This window comes from Equus quagga, chromosome 15, assembly GCF_021613505.1.
Source record: "Equus quagga isolate Etosha38 chromosome 15, UCLA_HA_Equagga_1.0, whole genome shotgun sequence".
Lineage (NCBI taxonomy): Eukaryota > Metazoa > Chordata > Mammalia > Perissodactyla > Equidae > Equus > Equus quagga.
In genome coordinates this window covers 22,670,064-22,684,053 of record NC_060281.1, presented here as the reverse complement: position 1 = coordinate 22,684,053, position 13,990 = coordinate 22,670,064, and the positions used below count along the sequence as shown (strand labels likewise).

At 45.0% G+C, this 13,990-nt stretch overlaps 1 protein-coding gene across 11 annotated transcripts in view; it reads right to left on the bottom strand.

Moving 5' to 3' along the window:
• Nucleotides 1–299: 299 nt before the first annotated feature.
• TRERF1 (transcriptional regulating factor 1) overlaps nucleotides 300–13,990 on the bottom strand; it is a 194,536-nt gene continuing 180,845 nt past the window's right edge. For 7 of the 11 annotated variants that reach the window (XM_046640089.1, XM_046640088.1, XM_046640092.1 and 4 more), the window contains 3 exons: nucleotides 10,116–10,313; nucleotides 7,335–7,582; nucleotides 300–4,000 (listed from right to left, as the gene is read on the bottom strand). In XM_046640089.1, coding sequence (XP_046496045.1) covers nucleotides 3,676–4,000; nucleotides 7,335–7,582; nucleotides 10,116–10,313 — 771 coding nt within the window. In that variant the 3' untranslated portion in view covers nucleotides 300–3,675. The remainder of the gene's footprint in view (nucleotides 4,001–7,334; nucleotides 7,583–10,115; nucleotides 10,314–13,990) is intronic. The other 4 variants (XM_046640091.1, XM_046640093.1, XM_046640098.1 and 1 more) reach the window with 2 other exon arrangements.

Genomic DNA, 13,990 nt, shown 5'->3' with positions numbered 1-13,990 from the left:
TGTGTGACATCGAGTTTCTCTAAACTGCAGGTCTCAGTCCTAGGGTTTAGAGACCACCAACCCTTCAAGGGGCTCACACACTGGTCAAGGAGAGGAAATGTATGTCCTGGCCCCCAGGGTGGGGGTGGGGGCACTTTCATGAGCATGAAATCTGATCAGCAGATCTCTCAACCAGTCTACGCAAACCAACTAAGAGGTAAATTAGCATTTATCCAGAATTGAGAAGTCATTTCAGTGGCTAGAAAGAAGGAATGTTTAAGCCAAATGGAACTCAAAAAGATAACATTTTATTTCCAGAGCAGCCGATGCAATATTGAATCAGGTTTTCACAAATAAATATGACAGTGTCTATTTGGTTACATCTCTATTTGATGAAGGACTATCTATAGGAAGTGTAATAAATTCCCGAGAGGGCTAATGACTGGAACCTTGTAAGTAAAATTCTCCTGGCTTTCTTTCTGAAAAAAATCATTGTGACAATTGAGAAAAATGCTTATCACTTGGGGGAAAACCAACCTAGAATGCCCCAGTTGTTTTTGTTTTTAAGGAATGCACCTTTTTAGGACAAGGCTATAAAACATCTTTATTTATTTGTTACATATGATGTTTAAATATAACTTTGCTTTCAAGCTTCAAACTTTTTTTTAAACCCCTGGTAAAATAAGACTTTTGGTTCACCTTAACAAAAACTGACCTAGGAAGAAACATTTTTAGCAAAATGTATTATAAAATTCACTAGAAAATACTGTCCTCTTTTTTTGCCAAAATGTTACATAAAATCCTTATTAAAAATACACACATACAAAAGAAAAATTATGAATATGCTATACATAGTGCTTTTGATATGGACCAAGGGACCTGCATTCCGGGGAAGATACAGTTAAGCACACTAGATATTATGATGTCAACTTATAATAGTGCAAACCTGAATAAATTACATCCTGAAATGAGAAGGCATGCAAGTCATTTGCTGAGAATAGAACATAACGAAGCCAGGACAGGAAGCAATCACAAGCACTATTTAAAAATGTTTTCCTTTTTATTACATTAATTTTTTTCAAAAATACTTTTCTTTACAATAGAACTCCTAGAAAATATTTACAACCTTCCTCTAATAAAATATAACAGCAGTTAAATATATTTGAAAATAAGATGAGTTTTTCCATAAAATATATCTGTTAACTTTTTATATACAAGCTTTCTCAAAGAGGTCTAAATTCACTAATGAAAAACCACCTATAGTAAACAGTAATTGTGTTGAAGACGTTAACCGTTAGGAAGAAAAGTTCTTTGAAGGGGGGAGGAGTCGGGGGGAAGCTAAAACACATCACAGACATGCAGGCAGAATCATTTCAGAAAAAAAATAAGTGCAATATTTTACTATGAAGTCAATTCTTTAAGTTGATATTGTCAAGAAACACTAATTCAGGAATTTGAACTGTCTCTTTAAGGAGGAGTTCTTTGGTTATTTCAAGTCAAAAATGCTTAAACACTATACTGCATGGAAAATCAAAATTAAATTGTGCATTATGTTTTTGCCTTGGCAACTCAGTTTATTTTTAATGTTTAAAACTGGAACGGCTGGGCAAGTCTCCAAACAGAATGAACACATTTGCTTTATAAACAGTTTTCTGGCTGTTTGCTCCTTTGATAGATAAGCTTTCCTAGACCCCATAGCAGAATCATTCCAGAATCACTCTCATACACCCGCAAGAGGAGGGAAGTAGTCGCTGGAACAGATGAGATCAGCTGATACTACAGCTGGAATGGTTGTGGAATAGTTCTGCCACAAAGTTGATGCACACGGCCCACGCAGTTCTGAACTCAAAACATAAGACAGAATCGTCTGTCTGAAATGGCAGCAAATAAAACACCCTTTTCTTTTCCCTAAAGAAAAGATGAAGGAAACCTCCAAAACCTCTTTTCTGAAAACAGAGTGATGGAAATGAAAAGAACCTTTGAATGTATCTTCTGTCTGTGGCTTTCCTGAGATTCAGAGAACACTGTCTGTGTGGGGCCGCTGCGGGCCATGAGTGTGCGCAAAATGCTTTTGCAGAGACAAACTCAAAGGGTGCTCGAGGCCTGTCCTCATGCTTCCGCTGACACTCTAATGTCAAGCTATTAATGTGCCAGCAAAGTGGCCTGGCATGATCGCCACACCTGCACGAGCTGGGGAACCAGCCTACCTGGGATGGAGCAAGGCTTGAAAGCCTCTGCTCTGGAAGTCATGCATTAACGCTGAGGGTGAGCCCCCAGAAGCAGTCTGCTTGCGCTGGGGCTGCATCCCAGTCTGAAGGCGCACGCTCATTTGCCCCCGTGGGCTGCGGCAGTCTGACTCAGCTCAAAAGCCTGAGCTAAAAGTCATTTTTGAAGGATTACAGGTTTATTACCTTCAAGTACAAACAGGAACCCTGCTACAGGGACAGGAGGAAGCAGAGTTATGTGGCTTGGAGATTCTAGAAGTGCTTTGGTAAATGACTTTAATGAATACATTCATTGTTTGAATGCAAACATTGTAGCTGAAATGATATCTGAAGCCATTTTTATTGGCCTTTAATGCTATTTCCCTTGTATTTGCTATCAAATTTGTTAGAAAATCCTTTCTCGTGTAGCTAGCGTCAAGGTAAACTTCCTTCCAGCACAAGAAAATTACAGCAAAATCCCAGTGAATGAGGTTTCACGGTACTTCCAAGTGGCACAAAGGAATTTCAGAACTCCACTGACGATTAACAGTAGTGCAAAAAGGAATGGGTTCTTCGATCTAGTTTTTGGGCAAAAGAACACTTCTTGGCATTCCAGATACTTCTCTGTGTGCCCCTCGACCACCCTCCCAACAGACAGCCCTAGCAACTTAATGTTGGGCTCATCTTCCTCCAGGTGGGTCCCCAGGTGGCTCACGCTGAAACACGGTTCTGTGAACCCACAACTCAGAGCCAACTGATCTCCAGGGAACGTGGAAGAGGACACACTTGCTCTATGAACCAGGTCTTTAGAAAATCCCTGCAGTGGAGTGCAAGCTGGAAATCATACAGTACTCAGTTCCGAGAAACAGGCCAATGAGTGACAGACAAGGCAGGGAGAAAAGTTATTTTCACATTTGGTCACCTTTTCAAATGACGTGTGTGCTAGAGGAAAGCCATGGACCACGAGAGCTTGCTTTGCTCTCTGGAAAGCTACCCCCTAGCATAGAGTGCGCCAAGCGACCGCAAACTACGGAAGGAGGTCAGAACAAAAATAACTCTTGGTGGGAGAGGATGGCCCAAAGCCCCAGCATGAAGAGGGCAGCCTGCTGCACACACACACATACACCCACCCACTGCAAGCTTTGGGATAAAAGGCAGTCAGGATGGTTGACATCTGAAAGCCAAAGAACACGAATGTCAGGTTCATTCCCTGCCAGGAATGATTTCACGGGAATGTAGCCCAGATGAAACACCTCTTAAATAGAGTTGTGCCAATTATTTATTCCCCCTAACCTCCTGCAAAAACGACAAAAAAATTTTTTTTTAAATAAAAGGAAAAGAAACTGGAATTTTTTTTCTAAACTGCAAGAAAACGACCACTTTTTAAACAGGTAGTTTAAAATGGTTACAAAACAAGCAGTCAGTCCAGGTTTCCTGATTAATGAAGATGGAGGCCGTGGGTTTTCGCTGTCTCTAAGTGACAAACAGGGCTTTACAGTTCCGTGTCACCCTGAAGCAAAACTGAATCTTGATCATCCAAGAGGAGATCGGCGTCCACAACCTCAGCCTCTTCCATGACGCCTCCTAACTGCTGGACCATGTCATCGTCGAGGATGTCCACGTCCTTGATGGGTTTGATGAGGCTCAGCTGGTCCAGGGGCAGCAGCGTGGGCGCCCCCACTGGCCCCGTAGTCCTTTCGATTGTGGCTGCCATTTCAGCCGCGAAAGCTGCCTTCTGAGCCTTTTGCCTCTGCTGTTCCTCCTGCTGCCTGTGAGTTTTCATGTGCGCGTTTCGGCTTTTGATCTTGAAGAAGACTCTAAAAATGAAGAAAAAGCAGCATGTGAAATTCAGAAGATCCGAGTTCTTGCAAATCCAGCCATCCTACGGGGGATAAAGGGCGTGTGGTCTGACATCTGGTTTGGGATGGCTTTGACCGAGTCCCCAGCTCCTTAGCTCCTAGGACCTCCTGCCCCTGTGAACTGTCACCTCTTCCCTCCAAGCACTATAAGGGAAAAGGGATGGGGACAGGAACACAATTATAGCATGTCAGTCTTCCTCCCTGTGCCAATGGAAGATGAATTCTCCTGTTCATCTCTGGTCTGGAGCACATGCCCTTCTCCTCCTTCAGCTTCCCCCTTTCTCTCTCCATCACTAACCAACCTGACAATCCCCAAATCGGGCCAAGCTCTGACAGTCATCATGAAACAACCCATCACCCACCTTTGGCTTCTGTCTCTGCTCTTCCACAGGCAGAATTCTTAAAGGATCTGCCTGCACACACTTGGCATAGCTCCCCTTTCCTCTACCCTCTCCACCTGGCCTGCTGTGCCCTCCACTGCACCCAAGTGCCCTTCTCAAGGTCACCAGTAACTCTGTGTAGCCAAACCAAAGGCCCCTCTTCTGTCTCTATGGACCTGACTTCTGAGCTGCACCCTCCACTCCTTTTCACCTAAGATCCCCTGTTCTTGGCCATCATTTTATCATAATTTCCTACTGTTTGCTTTAGAATGAAATAGTCGTTCTCAGCTGGGGGTGGTTTTGCCTCTCCAGGAGCGTCTAGCAATGTCTGGAGACATTTGTCACAACTCGGAGGGGGGTTATTTCTGGCATCTAGTGCGTAGAGGCCAGGGATGCGGTTAAACATCCTACAATACAGAGGGCAGCCCCTATTCCCCAAACAAGGAATTATCAGACCCAAATGTCAGAGCCGAGGTTGAGAAACCCTGGGATAAGGGGTCTGCAAACTGTGATCAGTGGGCCAAATCCAGCTGACGGATAGCCTGTTGTTGTAAATAAAGTTTTATTGGAACACAGCCACGTCTGTTTATGGATCCTCTGTGGCTGCTCCTGCACTGCAATGGCAGAGCTGAGCAGCTGTGACAGAGACAGCACGGCCTGCAAAGCTAAAATATTCCTATATGAACCCTTCTCAGAAAAAGTCTGCCAGATGTAAGACTGCTTGTTTTTGGAGAGGCGGTGCCATAAATACTCTGTATTGTATTCATTCCTGAGCTCATCAAGGAAAAAAACCCCTGATTTCTAAGACCTGGGTCAAACAGCATCGACGAATCACAACTGGACGCCTTGAAAACTGTTCAGTGTAATGAACACGACTTCAGCAGCTAACAGAGGCTTCCTGCAAACATTCGCCTAACGTTATTCCTGGTCTGAAAAACCACAGAAAATATTTCTATTTTCTATAAAATATTAACTGGAGTTATGGTAGAAAAAGGTCCCAAGCAACATAAAAACAAGACAAGAAAAACGTTTAATGGATGTCACTGAAAGACAGAAAGCTTGAAATACTAACTTTTGTTGGTTAAAATGTCCTTTGTCTCCACCTGGTGGAGTAAGGAGTAAGCAGCCTGTTTGAGCTGAGAGAGTGGACGGTGCCGGCTCCTCTTCAAGGACCCCATGCGCCCCCTCTTCCACCCCAGGGCAAACAGCTGGGAGAGAACAGGATCTGCCTGGAGAGGTTCCATTATTTCAAGTAAATAAACCTAATGGTCAATCCAGGGCTCATTTCTTCCGTGGTGACACGAAGATGATATCACGCCCAGGCTCTGAAGGACATCAGAGAGGAAGGACTGACCTAAAGCCATTCCTCCATCTCCGGCCTTCACAGAGGGAAAGAGAGCCGCCAGTGCCAATACATTTGGCGGGTGCCAGCGAACGAGTCAGGTTTACTGAGAGGCTAAGAGCACGTCCAGGCCACCCTGCTCGGTTTCAGTCCCCACTCAGCTGTGCACTGTGACAAACCACTTAACCTTTCTGTGCCTCAGTTTCTCTGCTTGTAAAAAAGAAGCTACTGAAAGTACCTACCTTATTGGGCTATTCTAAAGATTAAATTAATCAATACGTGTAAAAATCCTTTAAAACGGTGCCAGGCGAACAGTGAGTACCTAACAAATGGCAGCTACTGTTAAGTTGCCTGAAATATCCTAGCAGGATGTCTCACAAGTAGAGGTCCCAGCTGGCCTCACTCATACAATGAGGGATGTTCTCCTGGTAGGGCTTCAGCAGCTACCTGGTCGGCATCTCTCCAGGTAACATTTCTCTTCGTGTTTGAGGCACTGGAGATAATGGGAAGAGACACTCAGCAGGGCTCCTAAAGGATGTCCCTCCTGACAGTGTGACACCCCTCCACACCAGGCAACTCCCTGAGAAGTAATTTGGAATTCTATATCGGAGGCTGTAGGAGGGAACCGCGTGCATCTTACTATCAAAGATATTTTCTACCTAAAGTAAATAAACAAGCAAAACAACGGGATGGAACAGCAGTCAGGAGCCCAGGATCTGTATCTGAAGCCAGCTGGGTTCAAATCTCAGCTCTGCTCTTACTGGTGGTGTGACCTTGGGCGAGTCATTTTACTAACTTTTAACCCTTATTTGTAAAACAAGGGTAAAAATAGTATCTGTATTACATGGTGTTTCCACGTGAGGATTAAATGAGCTCACGCACACAAAGTATGTAACAAAATAAGTGCTCAGTAAATGTTAGCTGTTATTTTTACTACCCACTGTCGGTTTTCCCCTCTTAGTTGTTGTCTGCAATTATACTTAAAAGGGCAGGCATGACAAATAGGTTTTATCACGAGTCAACTCTGATCAATTGGTTGTGTCAGCTTGAAGCATTTGATGGAAAGGATTTGAGGTCTTGTTTTAACGTGGTAGCAGAGAGTGTAGCAATTGATTAGTGATGTCTGCCCCCAGTGCAGGAATGAGCAGTAGTGGTAGGGAAGCCATCTCTGCTCCAGAGAGTTCCTGATTGGGTGTTTTAGAGCCATTCTGAAATCACTCCACAGGGACGCAAACAGAACAACACTAGTGAGTATGGTTTGGGTGTGAAGAGAAGTGGGAATCAGAGTCCCACACACCATTTTTGGAAAAGAGTGAAGTTTTGCAACTAGAGGTTTTCTCTCTGAAGCTATCCATCCTTATTAGACTTTCAGACATCAGAATGATCATATTCTGAGTCAGAGACAGGGTCTACCCAGCATGAGGCACCACGCAGACCCCAATGATGGTATGAGGGGGACTTTGGAGAGTCTGGGGTTAGTTGAAGAAACCTCAGACCACCCTGTCATGGGCTTCACAGAGCAATTATCCATCACAAAGTTAGATTCAGTCCCTGGTCCAGTTCCACCTACTTGCCACACTCCTTGCAGGGGAAGATGGTGGTGGGGTCTGTCTCGCCGCTGGTGGTGCTGTGAGAGGGTGAGCTCTTCACCGAGCAGTACCCACTCTGGGCGCTGCCAGGCTTCTGCTTCCCAGAGGGGACAGCACCCCGAGCTTTGGTCACCTGGTTGGTGCCACCGTGGATGCGGGCATGGCCGTTCAGTGCCTGTCGAGAGCTGAACACCTGGGGAAGAAAGGGAGTGACATGACATCTACAGTCCTGAAAAGGAAATTAGGGTTATTAGTTACTCAATGGTAAAACATGTGATACTTGAAACAGTCTAACGACAGGGCACAGGGGCTTGACATCAGCAAACTTTGGGCACATGCCACAGAAAGTAGAGATCAATACCACAATCACAAATGCTGTGCCAATAAAAATCCCATCGTTGGTATAACCAGAAGACGAGAGGGGATGAGGCACAGCATGAAGGATAAAGCTGACGTCCACAAGTCAGGAGACCTGGGGGCTAGACCCAGCACCTCTGTCTAACTGGGAGGCTGCTAGGCCATTTCTCCTCTGTACACTTTATTTTTTTCCATCTGTAAAATGAGGAGGTTGGACTAGCTTTCAATTTTTTTTAAGTCAGAAACTACTTCCACCTCTTTTTCCTTTCCCTCTTTCTTTCTTTCTGTTTTTTTTTTTTTAAAGACACATCAGGTCTTACTCAAACGCTCAAAGTTAAAAGCAGAGGTGCTCTGGCTGAATAGAGACAGCACCCCAGAACTGAGCCTATTTGCCCAGCTCTCTCTCCCCCCAGGAAGCCCTGGAGCCCCATGAAACCCAGTTTGAAAGACACTGATCAGCTGCTCTGACATATTCTCTATGTCTGGTCCAAGCCCCAGTCAGCAGCCTATTGGGGAGGCAATGTTTCAGACCTCCCAAATTTACTACAGGATAATAAAAAGGAAGAGGACCTGGACAGTCTTTTGAAGCTTGCCATAGAGCAAGTTTCCCAACCTCAGGACTACTGGCGTTAGGGATGGATAATTCACGGTTGTGGGGGGCTGTGTCATGTAGGATGTCCAGCAGCAGCACCCTGGCCTCCACCCACCAGATGCCAGTAGCACCGCCCCAGTCCTGACAAAACTGTCTCCAGACAGTGCCAAATGTTCTTGAGGAACAAAATGATTCCCAGTCGAGAACCACTGCTATAAAGTGATGTAATCTACACTCCGGAATTCCAAGAGCCCTGACTTGTGGCTTGTTAAATGCATCAGGTAATGGTGGTCGCCAGCGAGCCGCCCTGCTATAGGGGGTTACTCTGCCTTAAGCCCTTGAGCTCTATTTATGGTCTTACAGGGAAAAAAATCTGCTGCTGATTTAGCATCCCAAACCTCCACGGTTCCGCAAGGATTAAAACGAACACCGTTTTTTTCCCTGTGATTTTTAAAAGTCATTAAAAAACATCCATCTTGCCGAGCCTTTCTGATAGGGAAGAGTAAAAGATGACTTCCCACTCAGTAAAGGATTTACTGTACGCAAAAACTATGAATCGAGGAAGCATCCATTCACCCAGAAATACTGTCACTTAAAGTCACATCTTAATCATCTCTGAACGGAAGCACTCTATACAGAAGGGCAGTGATGGAGTGAAGTGTCCAGGTCATTAAACATCAAAGACAGAAACGAGATAGCAATTTCTTATGCTCTTCAAAGCTAATGCAAAATGTGTACATCTTTTTTTTTTTTTTACTTATTCATTTTTCCTTAAATGTAAATCAAGTGAATTTCTGCTTTAGGATCTAAATATTTTAAAGACTGCTGCTTTCTTCATCTAAGTGACAGACTCAATAAGCAGCATTCAATACACTATGGAAAACAGTATTGTTCCATATAATGTACAAGCAGAGATAAGCACCAATTTGAGGAAAACGGACTTCTTGTGAAAGGAGCAACATTTTCATTTTTTGAGTAATACCGTATAACGTGCCTCTATAGGCGTGCCCGACTTTAAGAAACCTGATTTTGGAAAAGCTTAATAACTCTGACGAGTGGGAGACCAACGGGGGACCGAGAGTCCAAAGTTAACAACTTAAAAAATATATCCTTTAAAATACACAGGGAGCCATAGACGAGGCAGTACAGATTCTGTAAGGCCTTCGCTTTAGTGCTAAGAATGATCAAATGGTGAATTTGTTTTGTTTTAGCTAAATGAGGCTTTTAACGTACTTGAAAAGTACTAGGTTAATTACACAGACTCCCTTTCAGCCCCTTTACATGATTAATTTGCTTAAGAAATCTTTTTTGTTTTCTCCAAAGGGTAAAAGATAAACTTTAGCTAAATCTTCGTAATTATGTTATAAAAGGACAATCCTTCCCTGGGGGCTCCCCCAGTGCGTTTAAATGCACGTTCACAGGGCACGACCTGGTGCGACACACAGCCCAGGGGAGTGGAGAGGCACCACATGTGCAGTCTAAGTTCTGGAGGTCAAGGCTCGCTGCGAGCCACGGGCATCGCCGCTGAAGAGCTCTGAACCACACACTTCCAGAGGGCAGGGACCTACTCTGCGTCCTCTGAGCAGCACAGCGCTTGACACGGACCACACATTCACTCCAGAAACATCTGCTGGCCAGATGAATCAGGAAACGGAGTGAAAGAAGGAAAACCAAGGCAATGTGGAAGTCCTTCTGACAAACTTTCACCGCTCAAAGGGCAGGCACCCTTTCCCAAACGCATCGTCTCTTAAAGCCGGGCACAGCCATATGGCCCTCGCTAGTCCCAGATCCCCGAGGACGCGGAGACACTTACAGCCCCGCAGTTGGGCATTTCACAGATGAAGGAGCCCGAGGGCTGGCCAAGGGCCTGCAGGGGCGGCCCCTCTGTGGGAGCCAGGATGGGGCCTGGCGGCGGCTCTGGGGACCTTGGCACTTCGCTCTCGTCTTCTCTTGTGGATTTCCTATCTTCTTCTGGGTCCTCCTCCTCTAACTCTTCTTCTTCTTCACTCGTCTGGTGTTAAGGCAATAAAAGCAAAAAGGGGGAAATCCCCAAATGGCATTTTTAGTGATGATCAGAACCCACAGGCCAGGAGAGGAGAGAGGGGCTGGAGGCTGGGGCTGCACTGCTTTCTTTCTGCATAAGGAACGGCTGACAGAGCCTAGTGGGGAGGGATACAGTCTCTATATTGTTGGTCACTGGATGCTTGGAATTCTGAGGTCAAGGAAGTCCCTTGGCCCCACTTTGGGTTCCCCCATGACTTATGTAAAAAGATGCTACGGCCGGGAGGAGAGATTTCTGTCTGCAGAGTTTCTCCCCCTTGGTGGAGATGAGCAGACCTGGAACCTGACTAAAACCCCCGCAGGCTGCCCCCTTGTGTGCAGCTGTCTCCCCAGAGCAGTACAGAGGGTTTTCAAGTGTTTTTCAAGGGTTTTCAAGCAATACTGTGGACACCCTATGGAGAGAGACTAAAGACCTATCATAATTTGTTTTATAGGCTTTATAACTCACTTCCATGCGAAACACCCAAGATATCTGATTTGACCCAAGGCCCGTGGAAAGCCTGTGCCACACTGTGTTCCGATGTGCTCCTGCTCTGCTCTTGTCAGAAACAGAATGGAAGAGTGAACCACAATGACTTTGAAAAGGAGAGAAAATGGAAGGGGATATTCACTTTTATTTATAACGCATTTATTTTTGGGGGAGGGTGTCTCTGAACACGGGCTTAGACAGATGCCCTCCAGAGGCCTATGAAATAGAACAAGAAAAATATTTTCTACGATTAATTATTCTCTCTGCTACTGTGTGCCCTCCCTCTACTTCAGAACAGCACCCAGGCGGAGAATTAAGCAGAAAGCCCCCGCCTTCCTCGAGGCTAACACAACGGTCAGTTACGGGAGCAGCTTGGAGTCGGTACCCACAGTGGGTTGGGATGGAGCGCAGGGATCTAGGACGCTCTCACTCTAGCTCTGGTTTAAGTACCTTATTCTGCTCTCTCCATCCTCACTGTGGGGAGAGGGATGCTGGCTCCTCCAGTCCCAGAAAGGCCTGAGGATGAGGGAAAGGGAATTCTATGCTACATCAACCTCATTTCAGCTTCCAGCACTTTACAGTTTATGAAGCACTCTCACATTTACTATGTCATGGAATAGGCTGTAAACAGTCGTTTCATTTTACAAACGAGGAAACGAAAGGCATGTCCAGCCGCCTCTAACCTGACAGGTCATCTTTCTCTGCCAGGCTCTCTCTGCACACCCACAGCTTAAAGCACATGGGCTCCAGTCTGGTTTACCCCAGACAGCTCATCTGGGGGAGCCTACAATTCTTAAAACCCAGAAGTGAGAATTTCCAAGAAGAATAAAGATTTCTGAGTGGAATGGTACCCTGGGATACAGAAACCACAAGCTTTCTCTCTCCAGTTTGGATTGGAGGTGGGGTAGAAAGACAACGCCAGTGAATATGGGGGCATTGAACACTCCACTCATTGGATCAATCTTGTCCATAGTTAATAATATATATACATGCATTAAATGAGATGATATTGTAACAGGGTGTATTTAAGAAATGGTTCCAGTTTTCACTGGGTTAACTAGTAACGATTACCTTTGCTGAAAGACTTCAATGAATACAGACACAGGTCTGACACACTTTATAGAGTGATTTATGATACTATAAGCTGTAGGTTTCTGACTAGTGTAGAACATAGAGGTTGATTTCACTTCAACCTTCTTATTCTGGGAGGAAACCACCATCTTCCAATCTCAGAGTTTCAGGTAAAACCATATTATGTCAGACTCCAAGGGTTCACTCTATTCCTTACAGAACTGGGACCTGGTGATCCCAAATACCAGTTTACTGGGCAGAGCATAGCCTATAGCTTGGCATTTAAAACAAATCACATAATAACTTTAAGTGACAATGGCATTTGTTTCATGGTATAACTCTTGTAATTACAACTTTCTCATAATGTCATTTTTTGGCTTGAAAACTCTTAGAAGAAACATTCTATATAGCCACAAAATTACAGATTAAATTAAACTGTACTGTGATAATATATGTCTCAGGAATTTAGATTGGTTTTATTTCAACTGGCAATCTCCACATGTCCACAAAATGATTTATAATCAAGCCACATGGCTCACCAAAGTGACTAAGAGATACAAAGATAGGAGGGCAAAAATCCCAACATGTAGAACTTTGTATCAACAAGTTGGCCATTTTACGATGGATTGTGAAATGAAACATTCAGCAATATTTCAAAATTGGTAGAAAGTGGGCAGACGCAGGGCAGGGAGAGTCCACAATCAGAGTTCCTTGAGGAGGAGGATATTTTTATTTCTCAGGCATGCAAATAGAATTCACAGTATGAGAAATGTGTAAGTTAAAATATAAATGCTCAACCAAAATTTACTCAAAGACACAAATTTGAGTGTTATAGTCACTAATGATGATGACAGTGATGACATACTGAATACCTGCTATGAATCAGGCACTAAACACACACAGAGACACACACAAACATTTCTAGCATTCACAACTCTACAATTTTTTCTTTTTTAAACAAATAGGGAAGTTGGCCAGAGAACTCGTTTTCCTAAAGTCATGTAGCTGGTAAAGAAGTTGAACTGAAATTTAAAACCCGGACTATCTGATTCCAAACCTCAGCCTCCTTCACCCCTTGGTCCTGTAGCAGATGTGCACAGGCGCACATTTATCCATCTGCACGTGGTTTAGGTTTTCATCTCAAATACAGAGATCCTAAGCCTCTCAAAACCATTGGCCAGCTGCCTTTAAATATCAAGGGGCAAGAGGATGCTTCCCAAGCCCCCGATGATGCTAGAAGTAACTTAGGTGGGAAGACCACGAGTGAACTTTGCTCTCGGAGCCCTTCCAAAGGCAGTTAACTGACTTGGAAGTTGGCTTCCTAAATTGTGCTGAAGATGGGTCACAGCCAGACCCACAGATTTGCCCGGAATGGGAACATGTGCATTGGCAGGAGACAGGAAGGCGTGGTCAGCACACTTTCCTCCCACCTCCTTAACAGAGCCCACCTTGGTCCCCCTTCTTCTGTCCCTAAGGGTGAAGGGCCTGTGACGGCCTCAGGTCAGAAGTCAAACTACCCTGCTGGGTTAGAGTTATGCTCTGCTGACCTTCTGGCTACCTGAAGAGTAGTCATTCCTCACAAACTCTCCTTTTTGCCCCTGTCTCCCCACAAAAGTCCCTGAGCTACCTAAGCATGTTCCATATGGGGGGAAATGGTCACCGGTCCCTTTAACAAAACACTGAGAACACAAGACCAGGAGAGCTATCCCAGGTGTCCCAGAGGACAAAGAGGAGGACCTCTGTCCTAGGACTGTGCCTTCTGCATCTTCCCCCGTCCTAGCATGGTCCCAATTTTTCGTCTCTACTTGGCAAACTATCCTCAGAAGGCTGACTATGCCTTCGCAGTGCCCAAAAAGGAGCTGTGAGCTACCATGCTGGCCTGAAATCAAGATTTTCTTGTTTTTGTGGGCCTGAGTCATCTCTGCACATAGGCTTTTGTTCTCCCCAAGCTCAGGTCAGGAGGGTGTGGATGCTTCTGACCCAGCCTAATACTTGCTCCTGGGGAACAAACCCAAGAAGGTGTGGCCCCTTGGGCACCATCTTAATCCTTTCTGAGGCTGCATGCTGGCCTGGGCCTTTCCACCCAC